Genomic DNA, 14,241 nt, shown 5'->3' with positions numbered 1-14,241 from the left:
AGCAAGTTATTAGCAATTATGTGCATGCAATTACTGTTTGATATTACTAGTCATTATGCTTGCCATTTAGCTAAAGCTTTACCTGTCACTCCTGCATTGCGGCGCGAACGTCGCTTTCATTTTTGCCAGCCAAGCTAGCTGGTTAGCTAACTAGCAAGTGTGTGTGTTATAATTTTGCCTTTCAAAAACACTATTGTTGCAGGTTGTTTCCCATTTCTATATACTAAGGAGCGAGAGACCTTAACGTACTAGTTTGATAATCACATTCTACGATATGTTTCTTGGACAAGGGAAATGAATGGGCTCGTCTGCTACAGTACACTGCAAAACCACGACTGTTAGCCAGTTTGATGGCGTGATTCAGTTGGCTCCCTAGATAGCTTGACAGACCTAGCTGAAAAGCTAGCTAGTACAGTTGGTCTGGGAAATTGTTTTAAAGTGAACTGTATCCTGCGAACTAGCCAGTACAGTGGACTTGATTAGCTAGTTTAAAGCAACAAGCTTCCCTGAGGGAAGTCAGGATGAATAAAGCCCTTTTTATAATGTTCAACAATCCTGGATTGGTGGCCAGCTTGTCAAAACAGACTGTTACCATGGTTACTCCATGCTCTCAGTCTGAAAGAAGTTGCTATAAAAAAAATGAAAGTCTCTACAAGACAGAATGTTGAATAGAGTGATATTTAAACCAGTGGAGGCTCCTCAGAGGAGTAAGGGGAGGACCATCCTATTGAAACATTTAGAAAGTTATCCTTTTTTAGATACAGCTGTACTATACATTCACGTCACCAGCTATTTTCTGTCCTCCTCTGGGTACATTGACTTCAGTACAAAACCTAGGAGGCTCATGATTCTCACACCCTTCCATAGACTTGCACAGTAATTATGATGACATCCAAATGACGTCCTCCAACCTATCAGAGCTCTAGCAGCATAAACTGACATGTTGCCCATCCAATCAAAGGATCAGAGAATAAAGCTAGTACTGCAGTGCATAAAATGTGTTGAGTAGTTCACTCAGAGAGGGAGGCCAGTTTTGAACAAATTAATTTCTTCAAAAATTACGTTGAAGCAGCTGCAAGAGAGCTCCATATTTCATTATTTTTTTCACTTACTTAGCTAGCTCAAACACCCGGCTCAATCAGAGAGGAATGATATTTATGTTAGCTTGCTGGCTAAGGCTAACCAACACACCTTGATAGCTAGCTGGCTAAGGCTAACCAACACACCTTGATAGCTAGCTGGCTAAGGCTAACCAACACACCTTGATAGCTAGCTGGCTAAGGCTAACCAACACACCTTGATAGCTAGCTGGCTAAGGCTAACCAACACACCTTGATAGCTAGCTGGCTAAGGCTAACCAACACACCTTGATAGCTAGCTGGCTAAGGCTAACCAACACACCTTGATAGCTAGCTGGCTAAGGCTAACCAACACACCTTGATAGCTAGCTGGCTAAGGCTAACCAACACACCTTGATAGCTAGCTGGCTAAGGCTAACCAACACACCTTGATAGCTAGCTGGCTAAGGCTAACCAACACACCTTGATAGCTAGCTGGCTAAGGCTAACCAACACACCTTGATAGCTAGCTGGCTAGCTAACCAACACACCTTGATAGCTAGCTGGCTAAGGCTAACCAACACACCTTGATAGCTAGCTGGCTAAGGCTAACCAACACACCTTGATAGCTAGCTGGCTAAGGCTAACCAACACACCTTGATAGCTAGCTGGCTAAGGCTAACCAACACACCTTGATAGCTAGCTGGCTAAGGCTAACCAACACACCTTGATAGCTAGCTGGCTAAGGCTAACCAACACACCTTGATAGCTAGCTGGCTAAGGCTAACCAACACACCTTGATTACTTCAATTTGTATCTTGACCCGTGGACCTACATTATAAACTTGAATTTTTAGGCTAGGTTGTAGCAACCCCACAGTGCATCCGGAATGTATTCAGACTCCTTTTTCCACATTTTGTTACTTTACAGCCTTATTCTAACAAAATTCCTCATCAATCTACACACAATACCCCATAATGACAAAGTGAAAACAGGTTTTTAAACATTTTTGCTAATTTATTAAAACAAGAAAATGTAAATACCTTATTTACATAAGTATTCAGACCCTTTGCTATGAGACTCAATTGAGCTCAGGTGTATCCTGTTTCCATTGATCATCCTTTCTACAATTTGATTGGAGTTCACCTATGGTAAATTCAATTGATTGGACATGATTTGGGAAGGCACACACCTGTCTATATAAGGTCCCACAGTTGACAGTGTATGTCAGAGCAAAAACAAACTCGTGGCTTGGAAGGAATTGTTCGAAGGGCTGCAAGACACTTGTGTCGAGGCACACATCTGGGGAAGGGTACACAACAAATGTCTGCAGCAAGGTCCCCAAGAATACAATGGCCTCCTTCATTCTTAAATGGAGAAGGGACTTGGTCAGGGAGGTAACCAAGAACCTGATGGCCACTGACAGAGCTCCAGAGTTACTCTCTGGAGATGATTGTTCTTCTGGAAGGTTCTCCCATCTCTGCAGCACTCCACCAGTTTACCTTTATGGTAGGGTGGCCAGAGGGAAGCCACTCCTCAGTAAAAGGCACATGACAGCCCACTTGGAGTTTTCCAAAAGGCACCTGAAGGATTCTGACCATGAGAAAAAAGATTCTTTACTCAGTACTTTGTTGAAGCACCTTTGGCAGCGTAATAGAGCTAATCACAGGCAAAATTCTAGAGCAGAACTTGATTCAGTCTGCTTTCTAACAGACACTGGGAGACATTCACCTTTCAACAGGACAATAACCAACTGTATGTTGGTTGTGGAGATCCAGCCAAATGGAGGGTCTGACAACAATCAATAAATGTTGATTTTTAGAGGGAACTATCACCCCTCCATTTTGTGACTTACAGTAGGGTAGTTTAGGGTTTGGAACTTTGATTCACTGATGCCTCATTTGGTCTGGTTGGTCCTAATGGATGCATACTTGATTGTGTTGGTGGAGGATTCTTGGCAACCTTTCAAACAGTGTCAAGGGCCAGAGCTAGTGAACAATAACATGGCATGCTAGTGGCCAAAACCACTGAAAGGGGGTCAAAGCCTTTGTCCATTTGAGTGGAAGAAGAGGGTTGGAGTTTAGCCTGCACACTGTTTAATTGGGATTTGAATGTCACATTTAGGCTGTCCCAAATCCCAGACACCAACAATGATGTTTAATATCACCCAAGTGATTCCTTTCTACAACACCTTTATAAACTCAGCAAATAAAGAAATGTCCCTTTTTCAGGACCCTGTCTTTCAAAGATAATTTGTAAAAATCCAAATAACTTCACAGCTCTTCATTGTAAAGGGGTTAAACACGGTTTCCCATGCTTGTTCAATGAACCATAAACAATTAATAAACATGCACCTGGGGAACGGTCGTTAAGAAACTAACAGCTTACAGACGGTAGGCAATTAAGGTCACAGTTATGAAAACTTAGGACACTAAAGAGGTCTTTCTACTGACTCTCTGTATAACACCAAAAGAAAGATGCCCAGGGTCCCTGCTCATCTGCATGAACGTGCCTTAGGCATGCTGCAAAGAGGCACGATGACTGCAGATGTGGCCAGGGCAATAAATTGCAATGTCCGTACTGTGAGACGCCTGAGACAGCACTACAGGGAGACAGGACGGACAGCTGATCGTCCTCGCATTGGCAGACCACGTGTAACAACACCTGCACAGGATCGTTACATCTGAACCTCACACCTGCAGGACAGGTACAGGATGGCAACAACAACTGCCCGAGTTGCACAATCCCTCCATCAGTGCTCAGACTGTCTGCAATAGGCTGAGAGGCTGGACTGAGGGCTTGTAGGCCTGTTGTAAGGCAGGTCCTCGCTAGACATCGCCGGCAACAACGTCGCCTATGGGCACAAACCCACCGTCGCTGGACCAGACAGGACTGGCAAAAAGCGCTCTTCACTGATGAGTCACGGTGATGGTCAGATTCACGTTTATCGTCGAAGGAATGAGCATTACACCGAGGCCTGTACTCTACTATCTCAGTGTATGTCACTACGACATGCATGTTGTTAAAAGGATTTAGGAGACTCCCATTCTCTATTCTCACTCCCCCAGCCACTGTTGTCAGCCTATAGCCTGAATGTTAAGAACAGGAAGACAGCATAACGACAGGCCGTCACATGGTGCTGTGACAGCTGTCCTCCTTGGCCCTGCACCGAGCTCTTGGCTAGGCCATAGGGTCCATCTCAAATGGCCAGGGCCCATAGGACCGTTTGGAATACACCCATAACCATACAAGCAGCTGTCCCACTGTGTCTTATTTATCCTCTGTCCCCAATATTACCTGGAATAAGCCTAAATTGTGTGGCAGCATCAACTGTATTTCAACTGGCACATGTATACAGTGGTGCTGCTGTGTCTGTGAAAGGCAGGCACACTCAGTGCCCATTTATTTCCCTTCAGAGCAGATGTGCTGTTGGAAAGTAAAGTTTCTTGCTGCCAAAACTGACTTTGAACTGTTGTGATTGTGGTTGAGTCTCGGATTTCTTTGCCCTTTGCGAGGAGCTGCAAGAAGAGCAGTTGACAAAGTGAGAGCGAGAGGGAGGATATCAAAGGAGGCTGGTGGCATGCGCTATAGGAGGATGGGCTCATTGTAATTGCTGGAATAGATTCAATGGAATGGAGGCAAACGTGGTTTCCATATGTTGATGTTTGATACCGTTCCATTTATTCCATTCCAGTCTTTACAATCAGCCCATCCTCCTATAGTTCCTCCCACCAGCCTCCTCTGAGAGGAATAGGGTTTAAAAGGTGACAGAGAAAGTGAAGAGAGAGCGAGAGAGGAAGTTAGGGTGAGTGAGTAGAGAAGGCTTGACTTGAGAGGGTGAGTAGAGAGACGAAGAGGGAAGGGAGCGAGGCAGCTGAAGAGGGGAATGATGAATAAACATGACTCCTAAAATGTCCACATATGTAATGCTAACTGAGCTTTGACACTACTACCGTGGCTATTTAAAGCAATCAGTATGCCAATGTGAAGGACATAGCAGCCTAATACTGTTAAAAAATAAAAATAACTTCTTGTTTCATTTTTACAAAAGATGAAGTTTCATTCACCTGAGGGCAAGTTCCATGGTAATGGAATTACGCTGAGATTCAGATCTTTCACTTTAAAATGTATGCCAAAGAAAAACCATTTGATTTCAGTTTAACAAACCATACAATTCTATGCACAATGACTACTTTTAACAATTTGCTAATTTGCCAAAAACACATTTACTTGAAGGACTGTGCAGATACAAAGTTAATTTTATTTACTGTGTAAATTGTTTTGTCGTTTGTGCATAGAGGTGTATGGTTTGTTAAACTTTTGAAATGTTTTTTGCAATACATTTCAAAGTGAAAAATCGGAATCTCAGCGTAAATTGGAATCGGAGTCCTGCAATTCTATACATTTTGTTTTAAAGCTAATTTGCTGCAATTCTACACATTTTGCCATGCTTATGTGTGTTTATGCTATCTGAGTGACTAAAACATTATAAAATCAATGGGGGCTACATGCCATGACATTTGGGGAATTTTAGATTCTCCCTGACTGTCTCGTTTTGATTTTGGTGATTGTTAGTCCTCAAAAATGATCTGATTTAAAAAAAATATATTGCCCCATTATCTTTTCTACATATTTTATATCTGGTTGTATTCGTTTTAAGTTTACACAGACTTAAAAAATGTAATTGCAGTGTTGGTGCACAACTGCATGAAAGGGAAACACTGAATGGGTTTATATCATTCATTGATAAGTCCAAAAATGTATGTAGTTAGTAGAGATTGGCCCTTTTAGTGATAACAATTGACAGCAATTACAGAATACAGGATTTAGGAGCCCCAGAATTTTTTTTTTTTTAAGATTGAGATACAGTCTAAATCGGGCCTACATAGCTGTGTTTACACAGGCAGCCCAATTCAGATATTTTTTTCCACTAATTGGTCTTTTGACCAATCAGACCAGCTCTGAAAAATATCTGATGTGAAAAGATCTGATGTGATTGGTAAAAAGACCAATTTAGTGGGGAAAAAAAATCCAAATGGTCTGTTTGTGTAAACACAGACTATGAATCATAGCTACTTTTGAAGCTCATCTCCTGAAGAAGCTCTAACTTGTCCTTTCTTTCTGTGCCACCACTTTCGCATACTACTGAGGCTGTGGGAAAGCGTAGAAATCCTTACAAAAATCCTTAATCCCAAATTAAAAATTCCATGTAGCACAGCAAAATATGTAGGCACATATGCCCTGAAAATTGTAGCATTGTAGAGCCCTGTACATTGTCGGTTTACTAGAGTAGGCCTGTGACATTGGACCACAGGCATTGTACTGTAGTTTCTCTCTCTGTGTGACACCATGTTTATTTCTACTGACTGCTTGAGGCTGTTTTAATCTGGCAAAGGCACAGGTTACCATGGCAATGTCGTTTACTGGTATTCTTTTGCATGAGACGCTCATATCGCTCACTACTAGACTGAAAACTAAGTAGAACATTCTAGAATGTTTACACTCTCAGATATTCACTGTAAAAAAAAATAAACACCCACAAATTATTATTTATTAACTGGCTCCACAGCCTTTTTTGTTTACTCAACTTTTCAGTCCAAGTGTTACCTGAACAAAAAAATAAAATGTTGCCCCAAATTTATCTCCAATTTGAGAAGTCAATTTAAAATACTATGTTTGCTCAACTTGTCTCAATTGTTGGATCAGCTATTAATTATTATTTGGGCATCTTAACTAAAAATATCTGTGCAACTGTTTACATGCACATAAGCTGTGCTTTTAACATACAATGTTTTCAACGTACATATTTGACACGCGTTAACATACATGATTACATTGTGCATATTCATTTATACAGTCATTATTATTCAACATGTCCTCACCTGGGATTTGAACTCGCAACCTCTTGGTTCATGGCATTCTGACCTGTGTCATTATTAGGTAATCTGACCTTTCTCTCATCATTCATTTGATTTATTATTTAAGCCATTTGAGGTTTTTCTGTATAATTGTCTACTGTTGGTGGAGCGTATTATTCTGTTTTAATATTACTCCTTAATCAGTTTGCAAAATATTTTCTTTTGACTGTATTTTTAACAGAGCTGATATTTACTTTTTAACTGAATTTTTGCCTACGTTTTCTCATGTTGGAGCTAAGTTTGGGACAACTAAAAATGTTAAGTTCAGGTAACACTTTGACTGAAAAAAAATAAAAAATAATAATAATTAAAGTCTGTGGAGCCAGTTAGTTGAAACAACGTAATTTATTTCCAGTGTTGGTTAAGCCTCTGGAATTGAGATTCCCCAGTACAACAGGCGGGGACAGTAGTGCATAGCCTACTCCACACTTGCATAAGGACAAGGTTATCAGCCAAGAACTGCTGGTACACCATTTTTAGCCCAATGCCCTTATCAGCATATCAACATTTGTTAATCAGGATGACATAGCAGAATAGTATAATTTTAATCAGGATGACATAGCAGAATAGTATAATTATTCTTTCAGTTTTCTCAGGAAAGGCTTGTTGACCTGCAGAAACACAAACAATGGGTATACAGGATACATACCGGATACTTGGCTAATATCATAGTAGTCTGTTATGATGATGTAAGTCCTCTCAGTTGAAGTATTAAAGCACAATTGAACGTTTTCTCTTGAGAAATCTGTGTATGATTTTTATATAGGCACCTGTTCTTCCCCTTAACTATCAAGAGTAGATGTGGGATTGATATTGAGCCAATATGAACAAAAATATCCTCTTGTTTTACATGCCTAGCCAACCACTATGCCTTGAAGCTTTGACATTAAAGGGATGCTTTGGGATTTTGGCAGTGAGGATACCATTTTTATGTCTCTGTTTCTAGTATGAAGGAAGTTAGAGGTAGTTTCGTGAGCCAATGCTAACCAGCGTTAGCTCAATGTCTGGATGTACTAGCATGCCAAAATCCATAAGTATCCCTTTAACTCTGAAGGCATTGGCCCAGTTTAGATTTTGCAGTGTCTTGTGCCCTCTAGTGGTCATTGCATGTAGATACAACTTTTCTTTGTGCTCACGAGCGCTGGGAATGGAACGCTTATCCTATTTTGTTGACTGGGTCAATAATTAGTACACACCGGAGCATGTTTTTATTGGACAAGTTCATGTTATTTGTCCCTCATTGCTTCAGTTATTTTTTTCTTCGTCTGTGAATACGACCTGCACAAAAAAATCTGGTTTGTTTTGATTAAGAAATGTTTCTTCTCTTCCTGTCTCTCTCAAGAATCCACTTTAGATGAGTGATTGACTTAGTGCTGTCTGTCTCTCCTTCCTTGCCCCTGCCCTGCTCTGACCAGCTGACTTAGTGCTGTCTGTCTCTCCTCCCCTGCCCTGCTCTGACCAGCTGACTTAGTGTTGTCTGTCTCTCCTTCTCAGTCCCTGCCCTGCTCTGACCAGCTGCACCATGGGAAGGAAGAGTAGAGTGAAGACTCAGAAGTCGGGGACAGGCGCCACAGCCGTGGTCTCTCCCAAAGAGATGATGAACCTAATCTCAGACCTCCTACAGAGTATGTTCCAACGCTGCGTCCCAAATGGCAACCCATTTCTGCTATAATAGTGTACTACTTTTGACTAAGACCCATAAGAATAAAAAGCATGTTCCATTGAGAGTTCTTAGGTTTGATCTGTGTCTGGGAAACAGGCTTTATGTGATTTTTGTAGCTATGTAACTTATCGTGTGATATGTATGTCTATCCCATTAGAATGCAGCAGTGCTGCCCCTTCTCCAGGGAAAGAGTGGGAGGAGTATATCCAGATACGAGGACTGGTGGAGAAGATCAGGAAGAAACAGAAAGGTAGGCTGGATCACAGACAAACCCTAATTCTAACCCCTAAGCCTAAAATAGCCTTTTTTTTTCTAAGTGAGGACCGGCAAAATGTTCTCACTTCTCTGAATTTGAGTTTATTTACAGTTCTTGTGAGGACGCCTGTTACTCACAAGTAATGTTCCCTCTAAGCTGCGCGCAGGCGCGCACCTCCTCTGGGGCTTCCTCACAGAATAATTGTCAGCCCACACAGAGAAGCATGAGATTGAACTTCACTAAACTTTCTAGAGTTTTCCCTGTTAGTTAACACATCAACGTTTCCCTTTACTGTGGGAATTGTGATCGAATCAACTAAATATTAGCCACGTTAAAGGCAATATACAGAAACAAAACGAACTATGCAATATATTCTGTTGGAGGCAGAACGGATCAGAGTAGGGTTCTATTGCATTGACACACGTGACCCAGGCCCGTACTCTTCACAGATTGGTGCACCATAACCAATCAGAGCTGCAGTAGGCCTATATACAAATAGACCATTTCCATATGTGGATCTGTGCCATTTACTTTGAACTGGACTGTGTTTATGTAACAGTACTCTTCTTGCGTTGTGTACAATCAGTCATCGACACTGAACTCCAACATGTAGCACCAGTCATGTAGATTTATTCTGTTAGGAACGGCACAAGATTGCACGTCAGGCAATGCACATCTCACCATCCAACTCTGCACTCACGCACTGTACAAAATATATGAACCTCCCCCCACCAGACACAGTAAGTTGCTAGCTAGTACTGGCGGGAATTCTTTACAACAAAATGCACAACAAATACTCTCCAAAAACCGCTGCATCTTATGTGTAATGTTCGAATCACATTTACAAACAATTTGATATAAATTGTACATTTAAATCATCACTTGGGAGTATAAAATCGCCTTTGACATACAGTGCTTTGCAACCAACAACTTACCGCTGGTTTGGTGCTTGTTCACTGGGACGATTCCAACTGGAACATCCCCCCTCGTAAGCAAGCTACGCAAACCAGCCAATAAGTTGCCATGTTGGGTAGGTGAAGGCAAGACAAACTCAAACCAAAACCCCATTGGCTTAGCAATAAAGTGGCAAGGGGAATCGCCAATATAACCCTGTTACATTTACAGCATGAGCGATCGACAGTAGATGTGCTTGTTTTGAGATCAAAGCGGAGGCTGCATGTAGCCATGTGTGCACATTCGTACATTTGTTCATATCCTTTGCTAGTTAGTGAGTTAATAGCCCAGTTATAGATCATGTGTGGTCAGCAATGGGGGAGAGATTGCTTCCTACAAGTGCATAAAATGTGTGTATTTCTAGCCATCTTTGAAAAGAGAGTAATATAAATAGCTTTTTTTCTCTTAAAGGGACAGTGTTGTATTTTGAGACAGGCTTGAATAAGCTATGTAGCCAATAGGCAGAGGGTAGCATAATTTGTCTGATTCTCTGTAATAATGTTTCATTTTATTTTGTAAAGTGGTTTCTTGCATTAAACAACACAACATTTTCAGTCACCTTGTCTGAAGGACAAGTGAATAAATAGGTTAACGTCAAGCCCTGTATGTTTTTTATGGAATGTAGACCTACGTTGAACACAGAAGGATCGAGCAGGTATTTCCAATGTAGGCTGAATTAAAGAACAGCTATTTTCCATGTTATGGGATGCAGTTTCTCCATTGTTTTTGATGGTAGGCCACTCTGATAGGCCTTCATTATTATCAAATAGCCACAGTAGCCTACTTGACTACTGCTAAACTGTAACTTAAAGCGGGTACAGCCTGTGTTCACAGTAAACGCACACCGGAAGTTGCACATAATTTTCACAACATTCCACTTTTTGGCTCGGCACACCTGAGATTTGCTCAGTGCCAGAAAATGTTTTGAGGGAACATTGCTCACAAGTATAGTAAAGCATGTGTACACACACACACACACATACAGTGCCTTGCGAAAGTATTCGGCCCCCTTGAACTTTGCGACCTTTTGCCACATTTCAGGCTTCAAACATAAAGATATAAAACTGTATTTTTTTTGTGAAGAATCAACAACAAGTGGGACACAATCATGAAGTAGAACGACATTTATTGGGTATTTCAAACCTTTTTAACAAATCAAAAACTGAAAAATTGGGCGTGCAAAATTATTCAACCCCCTTAAGTTAATACTTTGTAGCGCCACCTTTTGCTGCGATGACAGCTGTAAGTCGCTTGGGGTATGTCTCTATCAGTTTTGCACATCGAGAGACTGAAAATTTTTCCCATTCCTCCTTGCAAAACAGCTCGAGCTCAGTGAGGTTGGATGGAGAGCATTTGTGAACAGCAGTTTTCAGTTCTTTCCACAGATTCTCGATTGGATTCAGGTCTGGACTTTGACTTGGCCATTCTAACACCTGGATATGTTTATTTTTGAACCTTTCCATTGTAGATTTTGCTTTATGTTTTGGATCATTGTCTTGTTGGAAGACAAATCTCCGTCCCAGTCTCAGGTCTTTTGCAGACTCCATCAGGTTTTCTTCCAGAATGGTCCTGTATTTGGCTCCATCCATCTTCCCATCAATTTTAACCATCTTCCCTTTCCCTACTGAAGAAAAGCAGGCCCAAACCATGATGCTGCCACCACCATGTTTGACAGTGAGGATGGTGTGTTCAGGGTGATGAGCTGTGTTGCTTTTACGCCAAACATAACGTTTTGCATTGTTGCCAAAAAGTTCCTTCTTCCACATGTTTGGTGTGTCTCCCAGGTGGCTTGTGGCAAACTTTAAACAACACTTTTTATGGATATCTTTAAGAAATGGCTTTCTTCTTGCCACTCTTCCATAAAGGCCAGATTTGTGCAATATACGACTGATTGTTGTCCTATGGACAGAGTCTCCCACCTCAGCTGTAGATCTCTGCAGTTCATCCAGAGTGATCATGGGCCTCTTGGCTGCATCTCTGATCAGTCTTCTCCTTGTATGAGCTGAAAGTTTAGAGGGACGGCCAGGTCTTGGTAGATTTGCAGTGGTCTGATACTCCTTCCATTTCAATATTATCGCTTGCACAGTGCTCCTTGGGATGTTTAAAGCTTGGGAAATATTTTGTATCCAAATCCGGCTTTAAACTTCTTCACAACAGTATCTCGGGCCTGCCTGGTGTGTTCCTTGTTCTTCATGATGCTCTCTGCGCTTTTAACGGACCTCTGAGACTATCACAGTGCAGGTGCATCTATACGGAGACTCGATTACACACAGCTGGATTGTATTTATCATCATTAGTCATTTAGGTCAACATTGGATCATTTAGAGATCCTCACTGAACTTCTGGAGAGAGATTGCTGCACTGAAAGTAAAGGGGCTGAATAATTTTGCACGCCCAATTTTTCAGTTTTTGATTTGTTAAAAAAGTTTGAAATATCCAATAAATGTCGTTCCACTTCATGATTGTGTCCCACTTGTTGTTGATTCTTCACAAAAAAACAGTTTTATATCTTTATGTTTGAAGCCTGAAATGTGGCAAAAGGTCGCAAAGTTCAAGGGGGCCGAATACTTTCGCAAGGCACTGTACACACACATACACAGAGAGACAGAGACGCATACAGCTTGATTTGAGCCATGGTCTATATAGTTGAATCATAAGTGTGTCTCTTTCTCTCAGGTATCTCTGTGATATTTGAGGGCAGCAGAGAGGAGTTCTTCCCGGAGCTGATGGCGTGGGCTCAGGAGAGTGGAGCTTCCTGCGAGGGGGTTGAGATCGCTAACTTCGCTGGCGAGGGCTTCGGCCTCAGGGCCACCAAGGACATCAAGGTGGGTCCACAACTGGACGGACTCTGTTCCTGGCAGTAGTTGTCAGGGTGAAACATCACCTGGGTCATTTTCATTAAAGGGACATTTCACCCTGGATCTGCCACTGGTATATAGTCATTACTGTATTAACAACATTAGGTTTTTGTCATAAACAGCAGAATTATCCACACCATAAGCTAGAACAAGCTTATTTTAATGTCACTGGTAGAATCAGGAAGTTTAGACTTTCTGTGTATTTGTCTGCTCATAGTAAACCCTGAGGTGAAATTTCCCTATTAAACCACAACATTACGAAACATTTTAGCAACTGAAATGAGAGTTTCTCATTGGACAAGTGCAGGTAGTGCCTCCGTTTCGATTAGTTTTCTTCCCTATGGTGTTTAGTAAGTACGACACTGGTTCCACTGTGGATAGAAGGAAACAGAAAGAGAATGACAGTTCCAGTTGGTGTTCTTGTTATTTGTAACATTTGAAAATGGCAGCCACTTATAGCTGATCGAACAAGCAGAGCTGTTCTAATGATGCCCAGGTGCTCTGTGTCTTGGTGTAAGTTTAATCAGTGACGTAACACTGTCGGAAGAGTTTAAAAGCATAATGAACACTTACATTCCATTAAGCCTGAGGTAGACTGAAATCACCGGGCCAAACTTTTCTCCCATATGATGTCATTGTCCATTTTGTTCTCAGGCAGAGGAGCTGTTTCTGTGGATCCCCAGGACGATGCTGATGACTGTGGAATCAGCCAAGAACTCTGTCCTGGGTTAGTGGAAGTGTCAGGCCATTGTACTGTGATGCCATCCTACCCTTCATTGACTATAAGGCTTTTGTCCTCTGACATTTGAACCCCCCCCCTGCTGTGTCATCCCCTAGGGGCCCCTACACACACACACACACACACACACACACACACACACACACTCTATTATTTATGTAACCGTCCCTCTCCCCCCCAGGTCCCCTGTACAGCCAGGACCGTATTCTCCAAGCCATGGGTAACGTGACCCTGGCCCTCCACCTGCTGTGTGAGCGGGCTGACCCCTTCTCCCCCTGGCTGCCCTACATCAAGACCCTCCCTGGGGACTACGACACCCCCTTATATTACGAGGAGGAAGAAGTACACCACCTGCTGTCCACTCAGGCCATCCCGGACGTCCTCAGCCAGTACAAGAACACTGCACGGCAGTACGCATACTTCTACAAGGTCATCCAGGTGAGTGGCAGGAAGGTACTCAGTCACACACTGGATTTCTGAAGAAACAGTCATGTTCTAACTGTTTCTGCTATTCACTACTTCTACAAAGTCATCCAGGTGAGTGGTAGTGCTCTTTCCCTACAAAGTCATCCAGGTGAGTGGTAGTGCTCTGTCCCTACAAAGTCATCCAGGTGAGTGGTAGTGCTCTGTCCCTACAAAGTCATCCAGGTGAGTGGTAGTGCTCTGTCCCTACAAAGTCATCCAGGTGAGTGGTAGTGCTCTGTCCCTACAAGGTCATCCAGGTGAGTGGTAGTGCTCTGTCCCTACAAGGTCATCCAGGTGAGTGGTAGTGCTCTGTCCCTACAAGGTCATCCA

At 42.2% G+C, this 14,241-nt stretch overlaps 1 protein-coding gene across 2 annotated transcripts in view; it reads left to right on the top strand.

Annotated features, from left to right (window-relative positions):
• LOC118368087 (actin-histidine N-methyltransferase-like) overlaps nucleotides 1–14,241 on the top strand; it is a 60,349-nt gene that overhangs the window by 13,632 nt on the left and 32,476 nt on the right. For both annotated transcript variants that reach the window (XM_052496654.1, XM_052496653.1), the window contains exons 2-6: nucleotides 8,471–8,601; nucleotides 8,797–8,889; nucleotides 12,526–12,674; nucleotides 13,362–13,434; nucleotides 13,628–13,884. In XM_052496654.1, the coding sequence (XP_052352614.1) occupies nucleotides 8,499–8,601; nucleotides 8,797–8,889; nucleotides 12,526–12,674; nucleotides 13,362–13,434; nucleotides 13,628–13,884 (675 nt within the window). In that variant the 5' untranslated portion in view covers nucleotides 8,471–8,498. The remainder of the gene's footprint in view (nucleotides 1–8,470; nucleotides 8,602–8,796; nucleotides 8,890–12,525; nucleotides 12,675–13,361; nucleotides 13,435–13,627; nucleotides 13,885–14,241) is intronic.

Source organism: Oncorhynchus keta, chromosome 35 (genome assembly GCF_023373465.1).
Source record: "Oncorhynchus keta strain PuntledgeMale-10-30-2019 chromosome 35, Oket_V2, whole genome shotgun sequence".
In the NCBI taxonomy this organism is placed as follows: Eukaryota; Metazoa; Chordata; class Actinopteri; order Salmoniformes; family Salmonidae; genus Oncorhynchus; species Oncorhynchus keta.
Note: the sequence above shows the minus strand (reverse complement) of the source record. Positions and strands in the feature narration are given on the sequence as shown.